Here is a 14,755-nt window from a genome sequence, read left to right as displayed (position 1 = left end):
TTTGTTGCTCCATCTTCAATGAAAACTTTATCCAAACGACCCCATTTTTGTCCCTTAATCTTCACTGTATCTTCAAACCACAAATGACACGCATCAGTCTAATCTAATATAATCAAGCAGAATCAACCCTTCTTTCATCCATATTATCATGTTTTGACATTTAAGGTACCTAACATTCTTCTAATCATAATTTTATGAATCAATCTTTTAAATTCTGAGACTTTCTGTCGATATGTTTCAATTGAATTATCATATTTGTCACCAATATAATATATTATGTTATCCTTTTCACTCATTTATTATCCTTCATATCTAACTAAAATAACCAAATTCGACATTTTGACCAATCTTATGATTACAATGTATAATTTAGTAAGTGAATTAAAAAAAAAAAAAAAAACCTAATGACTCTGTCAATCCCATATGGTAAAATACCAATAAATCCCCTTATACCCACGTAGTAAAAATTTTCAATAAGACTCCTTATGCAATATACATAGTATGATATTAAAAAGTCTCCATGCACATTACACAATATAAAATTTCGTTGAAACCTAGTATGTATATTATATATAATTATCAATATTTTGTTATACATAATATATATCTTACGATATAATATGATATAAATAAAAAAGGATACACATTATGAGATGTATCTAAAAGATAATAGATGAAAAAAGATGCAAAGAATGTCATATACGTAGGTAGAACAAGAATCAAAACATGATTGAGATATATAAGAGAATGATAAAATTTTTACGTACTTTTTTGTATTCTATAAGGATATAGAATAATGGATTAAGCTCTTCACTTGAAGAATCTCCAAAGGAATGCATTTTCTAAGCCAAAACTTAGAAAGATGAGAGAGCTTTTAATTTGTTTTGTGAGAAAAAATAAAGTACAAGAATATTTATGTGTAATACCCAAGGGCATTTATGTCTTTTAGCCTTATTTTAGGACATTTTCAGTTTTAAATATATATGTTCAAATATATGTGTGTGTGTCTATATATATATATATATATATATATATATATATATATATATATATATATATATATATATAAAAAAATATGTATATATATAAAAAGAGAAAAGACAAAAAAGGAGAACTTTATGCGTTTTTTCATCATCTTCTCCTGTCTTTTCCAGAAGAAAGTAGCATTTTTCATTTTTTTTTTTTTTTTTGTTTTTAGAAGGAAAGTATATGATTTGAAATGTCTTGAAAGAAAAGTAAGGAAAAAAAAAGAAAAGAAAACACTTTGGAGGCCTTGGTGGTTTTGGTGATAAAATAATTAAGACAAAAAGGAGGGAGTCAAATTGACAAATATTAGCTTGAAATAAGGTAAGTGGAATCATTTTTTGTATGTTTCATGTTTTATGTTTTTTGTTTCTTTTGTTCTATGTTATAAATGATGATTTTGAAATTAAAAAATGTTATTTTGTCATTTGAGGTACCCATGTGTGTAATTTATTCATGGCAGATTATTGAAAAATATTTACAATTTTACCAATGATTTAATCTCACATTTTGGTTGTTTTATCTGATGAATCATGAGTGTTATTATAGCTTGTTGGAAAACTCTTTGAATCTTATTTTCAATGATATATAACTTGTATAAATTAGAGACCGTTTGTCCTATTAAATTGCATGAATAAAAAGACTATTTTACCTAATAAACAATAAATATAGTTTTTTGTCACTGATTTTATCTCATATTTTGACTGTCTTATCTGATAAATCATTAGTACTATTATAGCTTATTGGAAAGTTCTGTGAATCTTCAATTCAATGAAATATAGCTTATATGAATTAGAGACTGTTTGGAGTATTAAATTGCACGAACAAAAAAACTGTCTTACCAAATAAACAATAAATATAGTTTTTTGTCATTGATTTTGTCCCATATTTTGACTGTCTTATCTGATAAATCATGAGTGCTATTATAGCTTGTTGAAAAGTCCTTTAAATTCTATTTTCAATTATTTATATAGCTTGTATAAATTAGAGACCATTTGGACTATTAAATTGTATGAATAAAAAAATTGTTCTACTAAATAAACAGTCCAATGAATAATAATTTACAGTTTTTGAAAAGAAAAAAAGAGAGAAAAGGAGGAGAAAAAGAAAAGAAAGAAGAAAAGAAAAGAAAAGAAAAGAAAAGAAAAAGAAAAGCAAGAAAATGAATATGAGGTTCAAGATTCAAGGGTTATCTCAAGAGTATGTTCTGGTGGGTTATGAATAGTTTTAGATGGAAACAAGATTAGTAAGAGATAACGTATGCAAACATGCTACGAACTATGAAGGGGCACTTTATGTTACACTGCTCGTAGTAAGACTCCTTCGTAGTAAGACATAAACTCGCAGTAGAGTCTGCTCACAGTAAAACATGCTAGTAGTAAAACACAATTCAGATTTAGAAATGTTATAGTAAGATAAAGGAAGAGAGTTTAAGCTTAAAAAAATGTCAAATCTCTATAGTCAACTTTTAGAAAGTATCAAATGGACACCAAATAGGATAGAGTGTGATCCAAATAGTAAAGAATGAACTAGATTATCCCCTCGATTCCTTGAGAAGGTTATGATGTGAGATTGAGCCCCGAGGGTGATTTAAAACAGGAAATAAAATAATTTACTTAATTTTTTCCCATTATTAAGTGTTTTTATCTCTCACTTTATTTTATTTCATGATTGTAGGTACAGATGATCGAGGTAGCTGTGAGGTAGAGTTAGGTCAACGAAGATAGATCCAGGTTGAGGCAGGTTATCTACGATTTTTGTTATATGCATATGATATTGTTCACTTTTGTCATATTTAGATAGTTGTACAGTTATATCTAAGTGCATGTACATGATTACTCTATAATCTCAGATGTTTTCAAATGAGTTTTCATATAAGTTATATACATTTTTTGTTCGCTTATAGACTTTTAGTTTTTTTTAAATAATTTCAGAACACTCCAGATATTAATTCGTAATATTTTTTCTCCGAAAGACAGCAATTTTGGGGAGGGATGTTACATTATGTTAATTCAAAATAAACTAAAATGCATTTTATATAACGATGACCTATTTTGCAATTTTAAAATTCTTATTTGACTCAACAAATTAATAATTTGAAACCTTGTCATGCATGTATATCAAATATATACCTTAGTCATTCTAATTTCATCTCACTAATATCTTAACATTTAAAATGTTATTTTTGTACCTATATAACATTTTTATGATTTTCATTATCCTTCAAAAGGTATTAACCATCTTTAGATAATTAATTATTTTTATCGAAAGCTTAGTTTATTAGTGTGACTCTTTAGGTTCACCATAACGTAGCCGTAAGTACCTTTTTAGATGATTTAAAAGTGTATCCAAAAATACAATAACTATAGTAAACATCTAAAATGTGTCATAGTCTCTAAACCACAATGAAGAAATATTCCATTAAACTTAATATCTCCAATTATACATTTCGTGCAAGTAATATCTTTCCATTGTCCAATCTAGATTGATTTCGGATGGATCATCAAAATCCTAATTTCGATTCTTCATGAATTGTCGATTTAAGTATTTGGAACATGTTATTATAAACATCATTTGCATGATTTACATTATATTCTAGCTAGAGATTTTGATTTCTAATATTTATTGATATTCACTCTGAAACTCAGATCTAGATCGAATCAGTGGATATCTAGAATCTAATATTTTTCGAGTCAACATATCTTATCTTGATCTTCATTCGTCTTCCTACACAAATAACATATGATTAATATGGTTTTTCGTACAGAATGTGATTAACCTCGTATTCATACACCACATGAACCATGCGTATTCATATTGCATCTGATCATAACATCTTAGTTCAAAGGATCATATGATAAGTCATTGAGTACGATTTAATGATTATATGATTTATTGTTATTGGTCATGTTCGAAAAACGTTTTCTAACTATTGATTCATATTGATACCCTAATGACATGACCATCATCATTACCCGCACTAATGTCATCGCATGGCATTCAATAGAAGTATTCAATATGTCACGTCCGAGAGTATAAATTATATCAATGGAAGTATACTATGTGATATAATCGTCGAAATTATATCACATCCATAGAGAACAATTCGATAATTCAGTTTATATTAAGTGCGTCATTCAAATAGTTTATACACATACTTTATATTATTGCAAATAAAGAAAACAACTTATTTAAAAGATTATATACAAAATAAAATGTCTTGAAACCAACAATACGAATTATTCCTACAACATACACTAATAGTATTCAATTAATATATTACAGTAAACGTATCATATGATATAATACGTATTGTACGATATGATACATATTATCGATATCGATCGATACACTTTTTAAAGAAAATGATGATATAATAAAAGTGTATATAAGAAATCTTAAATTTTTAAAAGTATTTGTGATTTTTTTTAAATGATGATATATCAATTAAATTTTTTTTATTATTTTTATTATTGTTTTATTTTTTAAAAAACTGTATTAAATGCTATAATATAATATTTAATACACGATATAAAAAAATTAAGTCTTTAATATACGATGTAATACATAATTCAACTGCCATAATGTTACATACTAGATTTTAATCATACGTGCTTAAAAAAATTCAATCTAAACTTAGAAAATCAAATCAACATGCAGAATAATAATATAAAATCATCATATAATTATATTTTAAAGTTAATCATTATATAGATATTTAGATATAATAAAATTTTCCCTTTATTTCGGGTTTAATGTTGGAATATGGGTGGGAGCACAACTAGATCCAAGCCGAGTTTGTTTAAACTTGAGTTTTAGCCATTTAAGTTCATTTTTATTTTTATTGACAAAATTATGGTTTTATTTAAAAGGTACGGTGTGGAGGTATTTTCTTATCTAATTTTGAGTTTTAGCCTGTAAATGGTGAATACCCAAATATAATATTTAAGCCCTAACCCTAATCATATTTCAATTTTCTTCTCCTCTAATGGATTTTTGTTAAATAAGCCTGATTGGTTTCAAATTAAAACCCTAAAATTTTTGAAAAACAAATGGAAGGATTGCAGAACTTTGTCAGTAAAATTTCAAAAACCGCTAAATCAGCCGCTTCTTCATTATCGGACAGCCCGTATAATTCCAGTGGTATTGGGCGTCATGGAGAATTATCTACCGCTTTGTCATCTTCTGATCAGAATCGTCTTTTGGTCTCCAGAGCTCCCAGGTAATAACGTTCTTTTTCTTGTTAAGTTCTTGTTTCAGAGTGGATTATAAAGTCAGAGTTTCAGATACATTGCATGCTAGTTGAAAATTGATATAATTTTTTTTCTGTAATTTCACTTGATCGTATTGCCCTTTGTTGGCTAGCTTGTTTAACAGAATTTTCTATTGGTGTTGGTTTAATGGGAAATTCATGGTCATATTTCTATAACCAAATGCCCAGACTTTCTATTCGTTGGTTTACAGTATTATTAGGATCCACTTACCGGATGAGGGCATTTGATTATACAAGTTTTTTTCTTAAGAAAAATAATAATAAAGAAGCAATGCTCTTTATCTAGATTTCAAAATGTTCATATTCTACATGATACTTTCAAATTGGAAATTTTTCTTGACCAGAGGAGAAAGGTAAAAACGAATGTCCCATACTTACTGAAAAAAAATAATAAAAAACCGAATGTCCCTTATGTTATATTGATGTCGCTTCATAACTATTGGATTGTATGATAACTATTCAGGATCTCTAGATTTTTGAAATTTTATAAGGAAGACTTTTAAATTAGTGTCCACAGCCAAAGAGATTCTAAGTGTGATTTCCAGTTTTCCTATGTTCCCTTCATATATATATATATATATATATATATATATATATATATATATATATATATATATATGTATGTATGTATGTATGTTTATTGAGCAACACTGTACGTACCCATTTCGAGTATACAAATGGGTATAAGTACACACTTATGTGTATTATTAGATGATTAGGTGTTACTTTATCCTTAATTCAAAATCATTTAATTATATGATGACACACATCATGTGTACTCAAAGTGGGTACATATAGTTTTATTGATATTTATTTATTTTGTTCTTTAGCAATAGTGCTTCTTGTATTTAGGAAGGTATGAGTTAAACTATTGTTAGTTTGAGTGTTACATTTATGCTGATTGGGAAAAGGTGCTTGCTGCAAATAACTTCAGTTAGTTTGTCGAGTTTCTAGATATGGGTGATAAATTCAGGAACTGAACACCTTAAAGAACTCTAAAATTGTGATTAGCAGGAATGATGGCTCTGATTTTTTCAGTGGCATAAAATTGCTATATCTGTTTGCTCTGCTAATCTTTTTCTTTTATTAAATTTGTCATTTCTCTTGGGTGAAAGAGTTGGAAAAGAAAAAAAAAAAAAAAAAGTTGCTGTTACTTTATGTTTGCCTCTTCTTTTGTTCCTTTGTCCCTGTTCTCAATCATCTTATGTCCACTTGCAGACAAGTGGTGTCACTGTGGACTTGTTCAAAGCTCTGCACATTTTTCTTTGTTGCCGGAGTTGTTGTTGGTTACACACTGAAGCGACGTGTTCGACGCTGGGCTTCCAAAATTTTGAAGAGGTTGAAAGATGATTGATGCCTGCTAGACAGTTGCTGCTAGACAAGATGTTGAAATTTAGTGTTGCCTTTACCATTTTGACGTGTACTTGAAGAATTTTCCAGCAGGTAGCTTACTTCATTGATAAATTGTTGGTGTCTTGTGCTAATTTAAGTATTATCATTAGGCATTTCATCACTTTGTTGATAGAATTGCTGTTTGTGTGCTTTATAATGAAGAGACAGGACCAAATGTTGTTTCTATATAACATTTTGCACGATTTAAGAACTTTAAGGGTGATGGCATTTGTACCTTTGCACATCCTTAACTGCATTTTATTGTATGATTTCATTTCGTAATGCAGTAGACTCATCATGTTTGATGGTTAGTGATCCTTAATAGAAACATGCAAAAAATAAATATAAAAGGAAAAAGAAAAGATTGACCAACTGTCATATATGCATCTCAAAACAACCAACAGATTTAGCACTTGTAGATCTCTTGAAAGGGTTAAATATTTTGTTTGTCAACGTTCTTAGAACAATGACTTTGATTTTTTGCATGTTATTAGTGAATGAAACAATTAGAGCCACACCTGGGGCAATCTTCAGGTGATTGCACGGTTCTAGCCAGTGGAGACAAGAACAAGAATCTCCTTCTTTGGAATTTCTCAAATCCATATTTCAATGTTCAATATGAGAAGGGAACTTTCTGTTTGTTTACTATATTTTATTCTTTGATTAGGAAAATGAAATCAACCAGTATGGCTATATTAATAAATTGATAGATTTTCAGTATCAGAGCATGCTAATGAATGGCGATTCTCAAGCCTAATGAAGAGGACAAACTGTTGGCTAGCAATGTTTATTTTTGCAAGCTGAGTCTTCTGAAGCTAATTAAGTCAAACTAGACAGTGTGTGGCAAATGGTTTCATCTGAAATAAAAGATTAAACAACTTGCTGTCCCTGTCTAAATAAGCTCATGCTGTCTTGATTAGAATACTGCAACAACTGTTCACTTCAATAAATTAACTACTGGGTTAGGCTAAGTTAACAAAGTCAATAGTTGGCATTGTCTAGATACTACTGGTCCAACCAAACCAAACCAAAAAGCTGCAACTTCTTCTGTATTGTTTAATAAAAATGTTGTGTGTTGAACAACATTACCATATCAATTATGTGTAACTGGCTGACCTACATTCAGGAATATAAATATACATTTCTCATTTGATTAATTACACAAATTATAAAGGAAAAAATGAGAGTTTTAAATGGTCTCAGTAATACTCCTTGTGGAAGTCGAAGCGCGTGGATGTCTTACGACTCATCTCTTGCGATAGTTTCTTCAACTCCTTGGCCAACACTGGCATCCCACAGTAGAAAACCCCTGCAATTTAACGATTTAACAATTTAACTTCAATTTTCTTTCAGTTTTTTTTACTCAAATCATCTTTACCTATTGTAGCGCAGGGATGCTTTGAAGCTATTTTGGTGAACACTTCTCTCCAATTTGGCCTTGCAAAGTGTGTCCTTACCTGCAAGTGAAGGCTAAAAGAGTAAACAAATAAACTATGGCAACATATCAAGGGATGGGGAGTTTAGAGTCAATGACAGATCATACTCTAGTGCCAGATAAGATGTCAACACCATGCTTGGCATGGCTGAGAGCTTGAACCATGGTGATCAAGGTTGACCTTGCATCCCCTTCTTCATAAACACTTGTAAGGTAGTTGTGCAGCTCTATCTGACCCTGTTTCAAAGGAACAAGTTAGAACATCATCACTTGGATGCATTATTGATTACAAGGCTTTTTTTTTTTTAAATTACTTTGTGATCCATATCTGAAATTTGATCCATTACTCCTTTAAACCATTCAAACGATCCAGGTTCCCTGGTAACCCAATAGAAATGAGCACTTGTCCTTGGAGATTTCTTCTTTGTCAAACTTGAAGCTGTAGACATGGTTGACGAGGCAAAGCTGTTCCAACTGTCATCTGATCTGCTGGTGTCCCCATTTAAATCCTAGGCGCCATAAGAATGTTGGTGAGCAATCACTAGAACTCAGCTATTAATTAATTTCATAGAATTCTCGTATTCTAGACCAGAGTGTGAACTCTACCAATTGGTCTTCTTTTGTGTTGTTGAGAAGATCTCTAAGGATGCTTATAAAAGGAGTAGCTCCAATTCCCAGCCCCACAAGGAGCAAGACATCGTAATTTCTGTAGTCCTGTGCCGGAGCACCATATGGGCCATCAACAATCAGTTTTGGTTGCCTGCATGAGTGTATTCTGCCAGGTTAATATTTTCATACATATTTGTACAAGTTAATTACTATGGCAGTAACGGCTTCAATAAAATTATATGTATTTACTTTAAGTATTCAATTGGATACAATATGTGTCATTAAGTTATTGGTGATGTTAAATTAAAAATAAAATATCGCTCAATCACATTATAACACACATCAAATATATATCAATTTGTGTACTAAGTGGGTAAGCATAACATTGCTCCTAAGGGCTTACCCATGGTGATCCACGTGCCCAAGTTGACCAAATTTGGCTCGATTAATAACACAGGCTGAATCATTGCCGTCTGAGAAAACTTGCTGCAACTCTTGTGTCCAGTCTCCCACTATCCGGATATGAACACTGAGATGGTCATCTCCTGGTGCTGAGGTAATAGAAAATGGGTGCCTGGAGAGCATAAATGAGAGCCATTTCAGTGCATAGAAACATCAAGGTAAGTATCTCCAACAATTTCTCTCACCATTCAAATGAGGAGATAGATGGGCACTGGAGAAATATGTACTGCCCACTTTTGTACTTGAATCCATTTGGTTTGGACATGACTATGCTGAAGACATCTCCTGGTAGAAAAGAAACCTGCATAAGAAATTAAGTTGTGAATAGACCTTTTGATTGCATTAATAATTACATGCACAAAAGTTTAAGATATGAATCAAATTACATTGAGTATTTTTACTGAATAATAGCTTGATCTTCGCGTCCGCAGATGCCGCTCTGCTGTATAGAGCAACAAGGGAACAGAGATGTACATCCATGTCTGGAAAATTGATTACAAAGGGATCCAATGTAGCTTCCTGTTAGAACCTTATATTTGATTCCTCTGTCATATTCACAATTGTATTTTTGCTTTTACGGTTCTTACCGTTTTTTGATACCACCTGTGGGACAAGAATAAGAAGGTTCCATGGACATATAGCAAAATGTAGACCAAGCAAGTAAGGTGATGAGAATACCAAAATGCATTAAAGCCTGTTAATTTGTTGAAAGGCGGGGGTAGCCTCACTCCATTTTTCCTGAATTTATGTGCTGCCAGGGTGAACACTATGGCCAATAAAATGACCATAGAAATCCCAGTCACACCTTCGACACCAGTCACAAGGTCTGTGTATGTGGGCTTTTTGTTGTGGAAGTCAGGAAATATGAAGGCAATTTTTTCTGGAGATGAGTTCACTAATCGGGGAAAGTCACATGCTAAATGAATACCGGCATGGCTTAGGACTCCAATGACTATTGCACCTGCTATCGTCTGTCAAAGTTAATATATGAAAAAACGTCAGGCCTAATATGCAAAATGCGTTAGAGATATGAGATGTTAACCTCGTATTCACGGCAATACTGCCCACCTTGTGAAAATTTATGTTGTCGTCAAAGGGAACAGATGACCTCGCTATAGTGGATCGAAGATAAGTGAGGGTGTTTCGACAAACAGGTAGAAGAATCAGAGCCATGTTGAGTTTGAGAGTTTCTGCAGCACCTTTGGCCGTGGCCAGACAATAGCCCATCACTTGAAATGCTGCTCTGTTTCTGTATTGGATGAATTTCCAAGTGAAGAGTGCAGCCATTACCATTACCCACAACAACAAAATCCAACCTCTTTGCCAGTTCTCTAGAAATAGAGACAGGCATTTACTGCTCACTCTATGGATCATGCCCATGGGTCTTAATGAACTTAAGTTCTGACTCCAGTTTACACTTGCTGAACTGAGAGGTCTGCTGTAGTTCATGTAGGTGTCTCTTTGTAGGAGTAGGGTTTCCAGCTGCCACAACTGATTATGCCAAAACCAAAACCGCCATTATCAGTGACTCATGTTAACTGGTCTCACGTTTTTCAGCTTCTTGTAGCTTTGACCGAAGGCCCAGGACCATAGCTCATTGCTAAACTAGCTTCACAATCTTGTAATACAGTTAAATGGTCTCGTTGATGGGATTCAAATCTTGCCACGCTTGTTATTATGTTTGATGTCAATCAGTTTGGAATTATCATATTTTCTATTTGGATAGGAAAAAAATATAGTGCTTTATGGACACTTACGATAAAATGCCAGTTAAAAGAGAAAAGGAAACTACAATTTTCCACTAATTTTTAGTTTCAATGACACTTTTTTCCCTTTAAATTTAAAAAACAACATTGTCCCACGTCTCAAAAAAATTCAAAAGTACATGTTACAGGGTATTTTTGTCAAATTATATTCTAGGATCAATATTACTTATACCTCTAGAATATAGACAAAATAAATCTCTCTTTACCAATTTAAATAATTACAGTTAAACTTTTATTTTTAATTAAAGAAATTGAAACATTAAAAAATAATTTAAAAGATTAAAATAGTCATTGATAGTGAATATGGTAGATAGAAGCAAAATTCATACAATCTTAATTCAATTTCGGTTGAGTCACATCATTTTGATGTAATTCTAACTGTTATTAAAGATAATTTTAATTTTTAAATTTAGCTTTTATAAATATTAATTTTAAAATTAAATAAACAAGGAATGAAAATATATTTAAAATTTTTTAAAGATAAAATGTTATTTAATTTTAGTATATATTTAAATTAATAAGGTTATTTTTATATTTTTAATATATTTGTTCAAAAAATTAATCAATTTTATTAACACGTAGAAAAGTATTGTTTTTAAAAGTTGTTGGGAAAATGTTGTTGGGGGGAAATACTGCGTGGAAATTTTTCTGACTTTCACTTTTCTCTTAAAAACTTTCAATCCATGATGTTTATTTGTTTATCCACATTTGTGACAGTGGAATCAAGGTTGTACATAGAATATTTTATTTAATTGAATTAATGATTAGATGATGAGAAGAGGTATGCGTATAATTTTATGTATAAATCAAAACATGTTATTATATAATTAAATAGTTAAAATTTAAATATAAAATAAGACATAATCATATGATGATATATCATTATTTGTATATAAAATTATATTCAAAAGTTATGTATATAATATTATTATTAGATGATATCTATTTATTTATGTGTAATATTATATATATCATTTTATATATAAATAATAATATATCATTATGTGATTAAATAATTAAAAATTAAAGATAAATTAATATTTAATTATATATTGTTACACCATTAATTATATATATAAATTATATGTATAATTTTATTGTTTAGTTTTTATAAAAAGGAAGTTGACAAAGGGTGTGCGTAAATTCAACGCTACAAAAGTAAGTAAGTACCTCGATATAACCAAGATTTTCGGGATCCAGTTCTTCCATTATCAACGAGGCGTATTCTTCTGCTTGATCTTTCAGCTTAGACAACTTGTTGGTAGAAGCACTCAGCATAATTAACTGTGATTTCAAATAACGAAGTCAAATCTACCATATTGCTCTTCACAATCAATACTTGAATAAAAAATTAGAACTGCAATAATTACCTCCTCAACTTCGTCTCTCGTGATTCTTCCATCGTCATTTCTATCAGCCCTGAAACGCTTTCGAATCAGCTGTTAAACGAATAATCAAAACCGCTGATTTGGTTAAGTCTAAAGTGACATACATGTCAAAGAAAATCTGAAGACGAGCGTCAAAGCTCTGATCCGAAATCTGCAACCAGAATTCGCGAAGCTCCTCTTTCGTTATCTTGTACACCCTTAGACCTCGCCGTCGTGTCAACGCGTCAAATATTCCCACTGCAAACTCCTTTGACTCCACCATTCCTGTCAAACTAAAAAATCAGAGCAAAATTGAAAATCAAAATTAAAACTGTACTACTCTTAAACTAGTTACCGATGCATTCACCGAAATCTTCTCTCGCGAGCAAGCCGTCCTTCGCCAGCGGCTCGAACCTTGACTCAACTGTTTTCCAGAGCTCCTCTGCGTCGGACGCTCCTGTTGTTTGGCTGATAAATCGTAGTCCTTTCAGTCCTCTCTGTGCAGTCGATCTCGTCCGTTCAAATTTAGCTTTGATTCTCCGCGCATCACGCTCCGAAATCTTACGGTCCAAGATATCGGATGATGTTGAGCGTGACGATCCTGATCTTAACCAACTAAATTTTTTCCGAAGTCGGGAGGTCGCCGAGAGGCTCCTCTCAAGCACTCCGGATGGCACGTCGGAACTGTCTCCTTCGGTATGACTGGACTGAGGTACATTTGGAGTCACACTGCACAAAACGACGGCGTCCTTCTCCAGCTCTAGCGTCACTTCAACTAAATCCTCTTGCTGTTGGTTATTTCTCCTCAAATCCTTCAAAAAAATCGGCAACATTGCTCCGCCGAGACCATAGTCGCTGTCCCGTCGAGAATGCAGTTCTCCGTATTCATCCGATAATTCGAACGTACGGCTATAAACCGAGTGTGGACTGCTTCTTCCAAACGACGAAACAGATGGCATTTTCAGGTACCTTTTATTATTATTTAGGTTCTCTCTTTCTGCATAAGCATGAAAATGGAAGTCCAGTTAGGAGATAAAACAAACAAGACAAACACCTCTCAACCGACCTCTCCACACCATTTCAACGCCTGTACCCAGTTGTGCTTAGAGTGGTTGATAATTTGCCCATTTAATAAAGCGTATGAAAAAATATTTCAGAGAATTTAAACCACAACCCTCCGTAGCTCGCACATTTAAACTTGGCTAATCTATATTTACAGTCAACTTAAAAAAAAAAAAAAAAAAGGATTATTGGTAAGAAAGAGCAGGCTTCAATAAGACTCTCGAGTATATCGAAATAAAAAAGTATGACTAGAAAATTACATGAAAATTTTAATGTCATTTCTATTGTATTAATTAAAATACAAGCAGATAAAACCCTTAAAATTCTCCGCTTTAATAATTACAATTATAATTATTATGTGAAATAAATTAATTAAATTTTTTTAAAATTTTTTATATTTTATCAATTTTATAAACTATAAAAACTTGTTTAACTAACTTTTTAGTGATGTATACGTATTGATATTAATAAGCAAAGATTATTGGTAAGTAATTCACGTGAAATTTCTTTGGGTAACAGTTAATTTGCATTAAAAAATCATGCCAAAATTGCCTATTTAGTTTGTCATAACAACAACTCACATTAGATCAAAATTAATCACAGTAAATTAGATAATTAAAAGTTTGATATATCGATTAAGAAAACTTAAACTCATACTCTCTTATACATAAAATTTTCTCTTTTGATGCTCAAATTATTTTAAGATATAATGGAATTAGTACATTTGATAGAATTAATTTGCTTCTTATCAAAAAAAAAAAACCTGATAGTTGTTTATGAGACAAGGACATTATTAAACAAGACCAAAAGACTTGTTCTCATCTAAGGTATAGTAAAATCTCAAAGTCTTACTTTTCAACTTTTAAAAATCTAAACATTTATCTATGAGTTAAAATTTTCAGTTAAGATTAAGGGTAAAATTATTTTTTTAATAATATTATTAAAATAATATATGATTCATTATACTTTCTTTATTAAGTTTTAAAAATTAACAACTTTACTTTTATATAAAATTTTCTAACTTTGAAAAGTTATATTTTTTTCATAAATCTGGAGTTTCTATCTTTTTCCACTTTTAGCTACTCCAAAACTTTTAAAAATAGCATTTAACCTCCTCTTGAACTTCAATGTCCGTTTCCCACTTACAAGAAATACTATGTACATGTGCAGATAAAATCTATATATGCTTCTTGAAATCACTAAAATCATGTTCTTTGTGCATTAACCTTCCATAACTGTGCATATAAGTTGGGATTACTTGCATAAATAAAGCTCTATTAGTTGGACTTGTCTATTAGCTGAAAATATATAAAATAGTGTCTTAATAATGCTTAGTAAAATAAAAACAGTATATAATAAAAATAAA

General features: G+C 31.0%; 2 protein-coding genes and 1 long non-coding RNA gene across 3 annotated transcripts; 2 read left to right on the top strand and 1 right to left on the bottom strand.

The window, feature by feature from the left end:
- Window positions 1-4,914: 4,914 nt before the first annotated feature.
- Window positions 4,915-6,999, top strand: LOC123194009. Its single transcript, XM_044607115.1, has 2 exons — window positions 4,915-5,245; window positions 6,515-6,999. Exons 1-2 carry the CDS (start codon window positions 5,076-5,078, stop codon window positions 6,648-6,650), a joined length of 306 nt encoding a protein of 101 aa, XP_044463050.1. The 5' UTR covers window positions 4,915-5,075; the 3' UTR covers window positions 6,651-6,999.
- Window positions 7,000-7,720: 721 nt separating this feature from the next.
- LOC123194010 (respiratory burst oxidase homolog protein E) lies at window positions 7,721-13,409 on the bottom strand. The gene is made up of 14 exons (XM_044607116.1): window positions 12,683-13,409; window positions 12,453-12,612; window positions 12,331-12,379; window positions 12,131-12,244; window positions 10,263-10,685; window positions 9,782-10,165; window positions 9,581-9,676; window positions 9,380-9,495; window positions 9,136-9,306; window positions 8,730-8,883; window positions 8,438-8,632; window positions 8,232-8,360; window positions 8,067-8,145; window positions 7,721-7,997 (listed from the first exon to the last, which is right to left on the bottom strand). The coding sequence occupies exons 1-14, from the start codon at window positions 13,284-13,286 to the stop codon at window positions 7,888-7,890; spliced, it is 2,784 nt and encodes a 927-aa protein (XP_044463051.1). The 5' UTR covers window positions 13,287-13,409; the 3' UTR covers window positions 7,721-7,887.
- On the top strand, window positions 8,197-8,986 carry LOC123194011. Its single transcript, XR_006497189.1, has 3 exons — window positions 8,197-8,336; window positions 8,497-8,653; window positions 8,760-8,986. It is a non-coding gene; the product is annotated as an uncharacterized LOC123194011 (long non-coding RNA).
- Window positions 13,410-14,755: the final 1,346 nt, after the last annotated feature.

Source organism: Mangifera indica, chromosome 13 (genome assembly GCF_011075055.1).
Source record: "Mangifera indica cultivar Alphonso chromosome 13, CATAS_Mindica_2.1, whole genome shotgun sequence".
NCBI lineage: Eukaryota > Viridiplantae > Streptophyta > Magnoliopsida > Sapindales > Anacardiaceae > Mangifera > Mangifera indica.
This window is presented reverse-complemented; position numbering and strand designations above follow the sequence as displayed.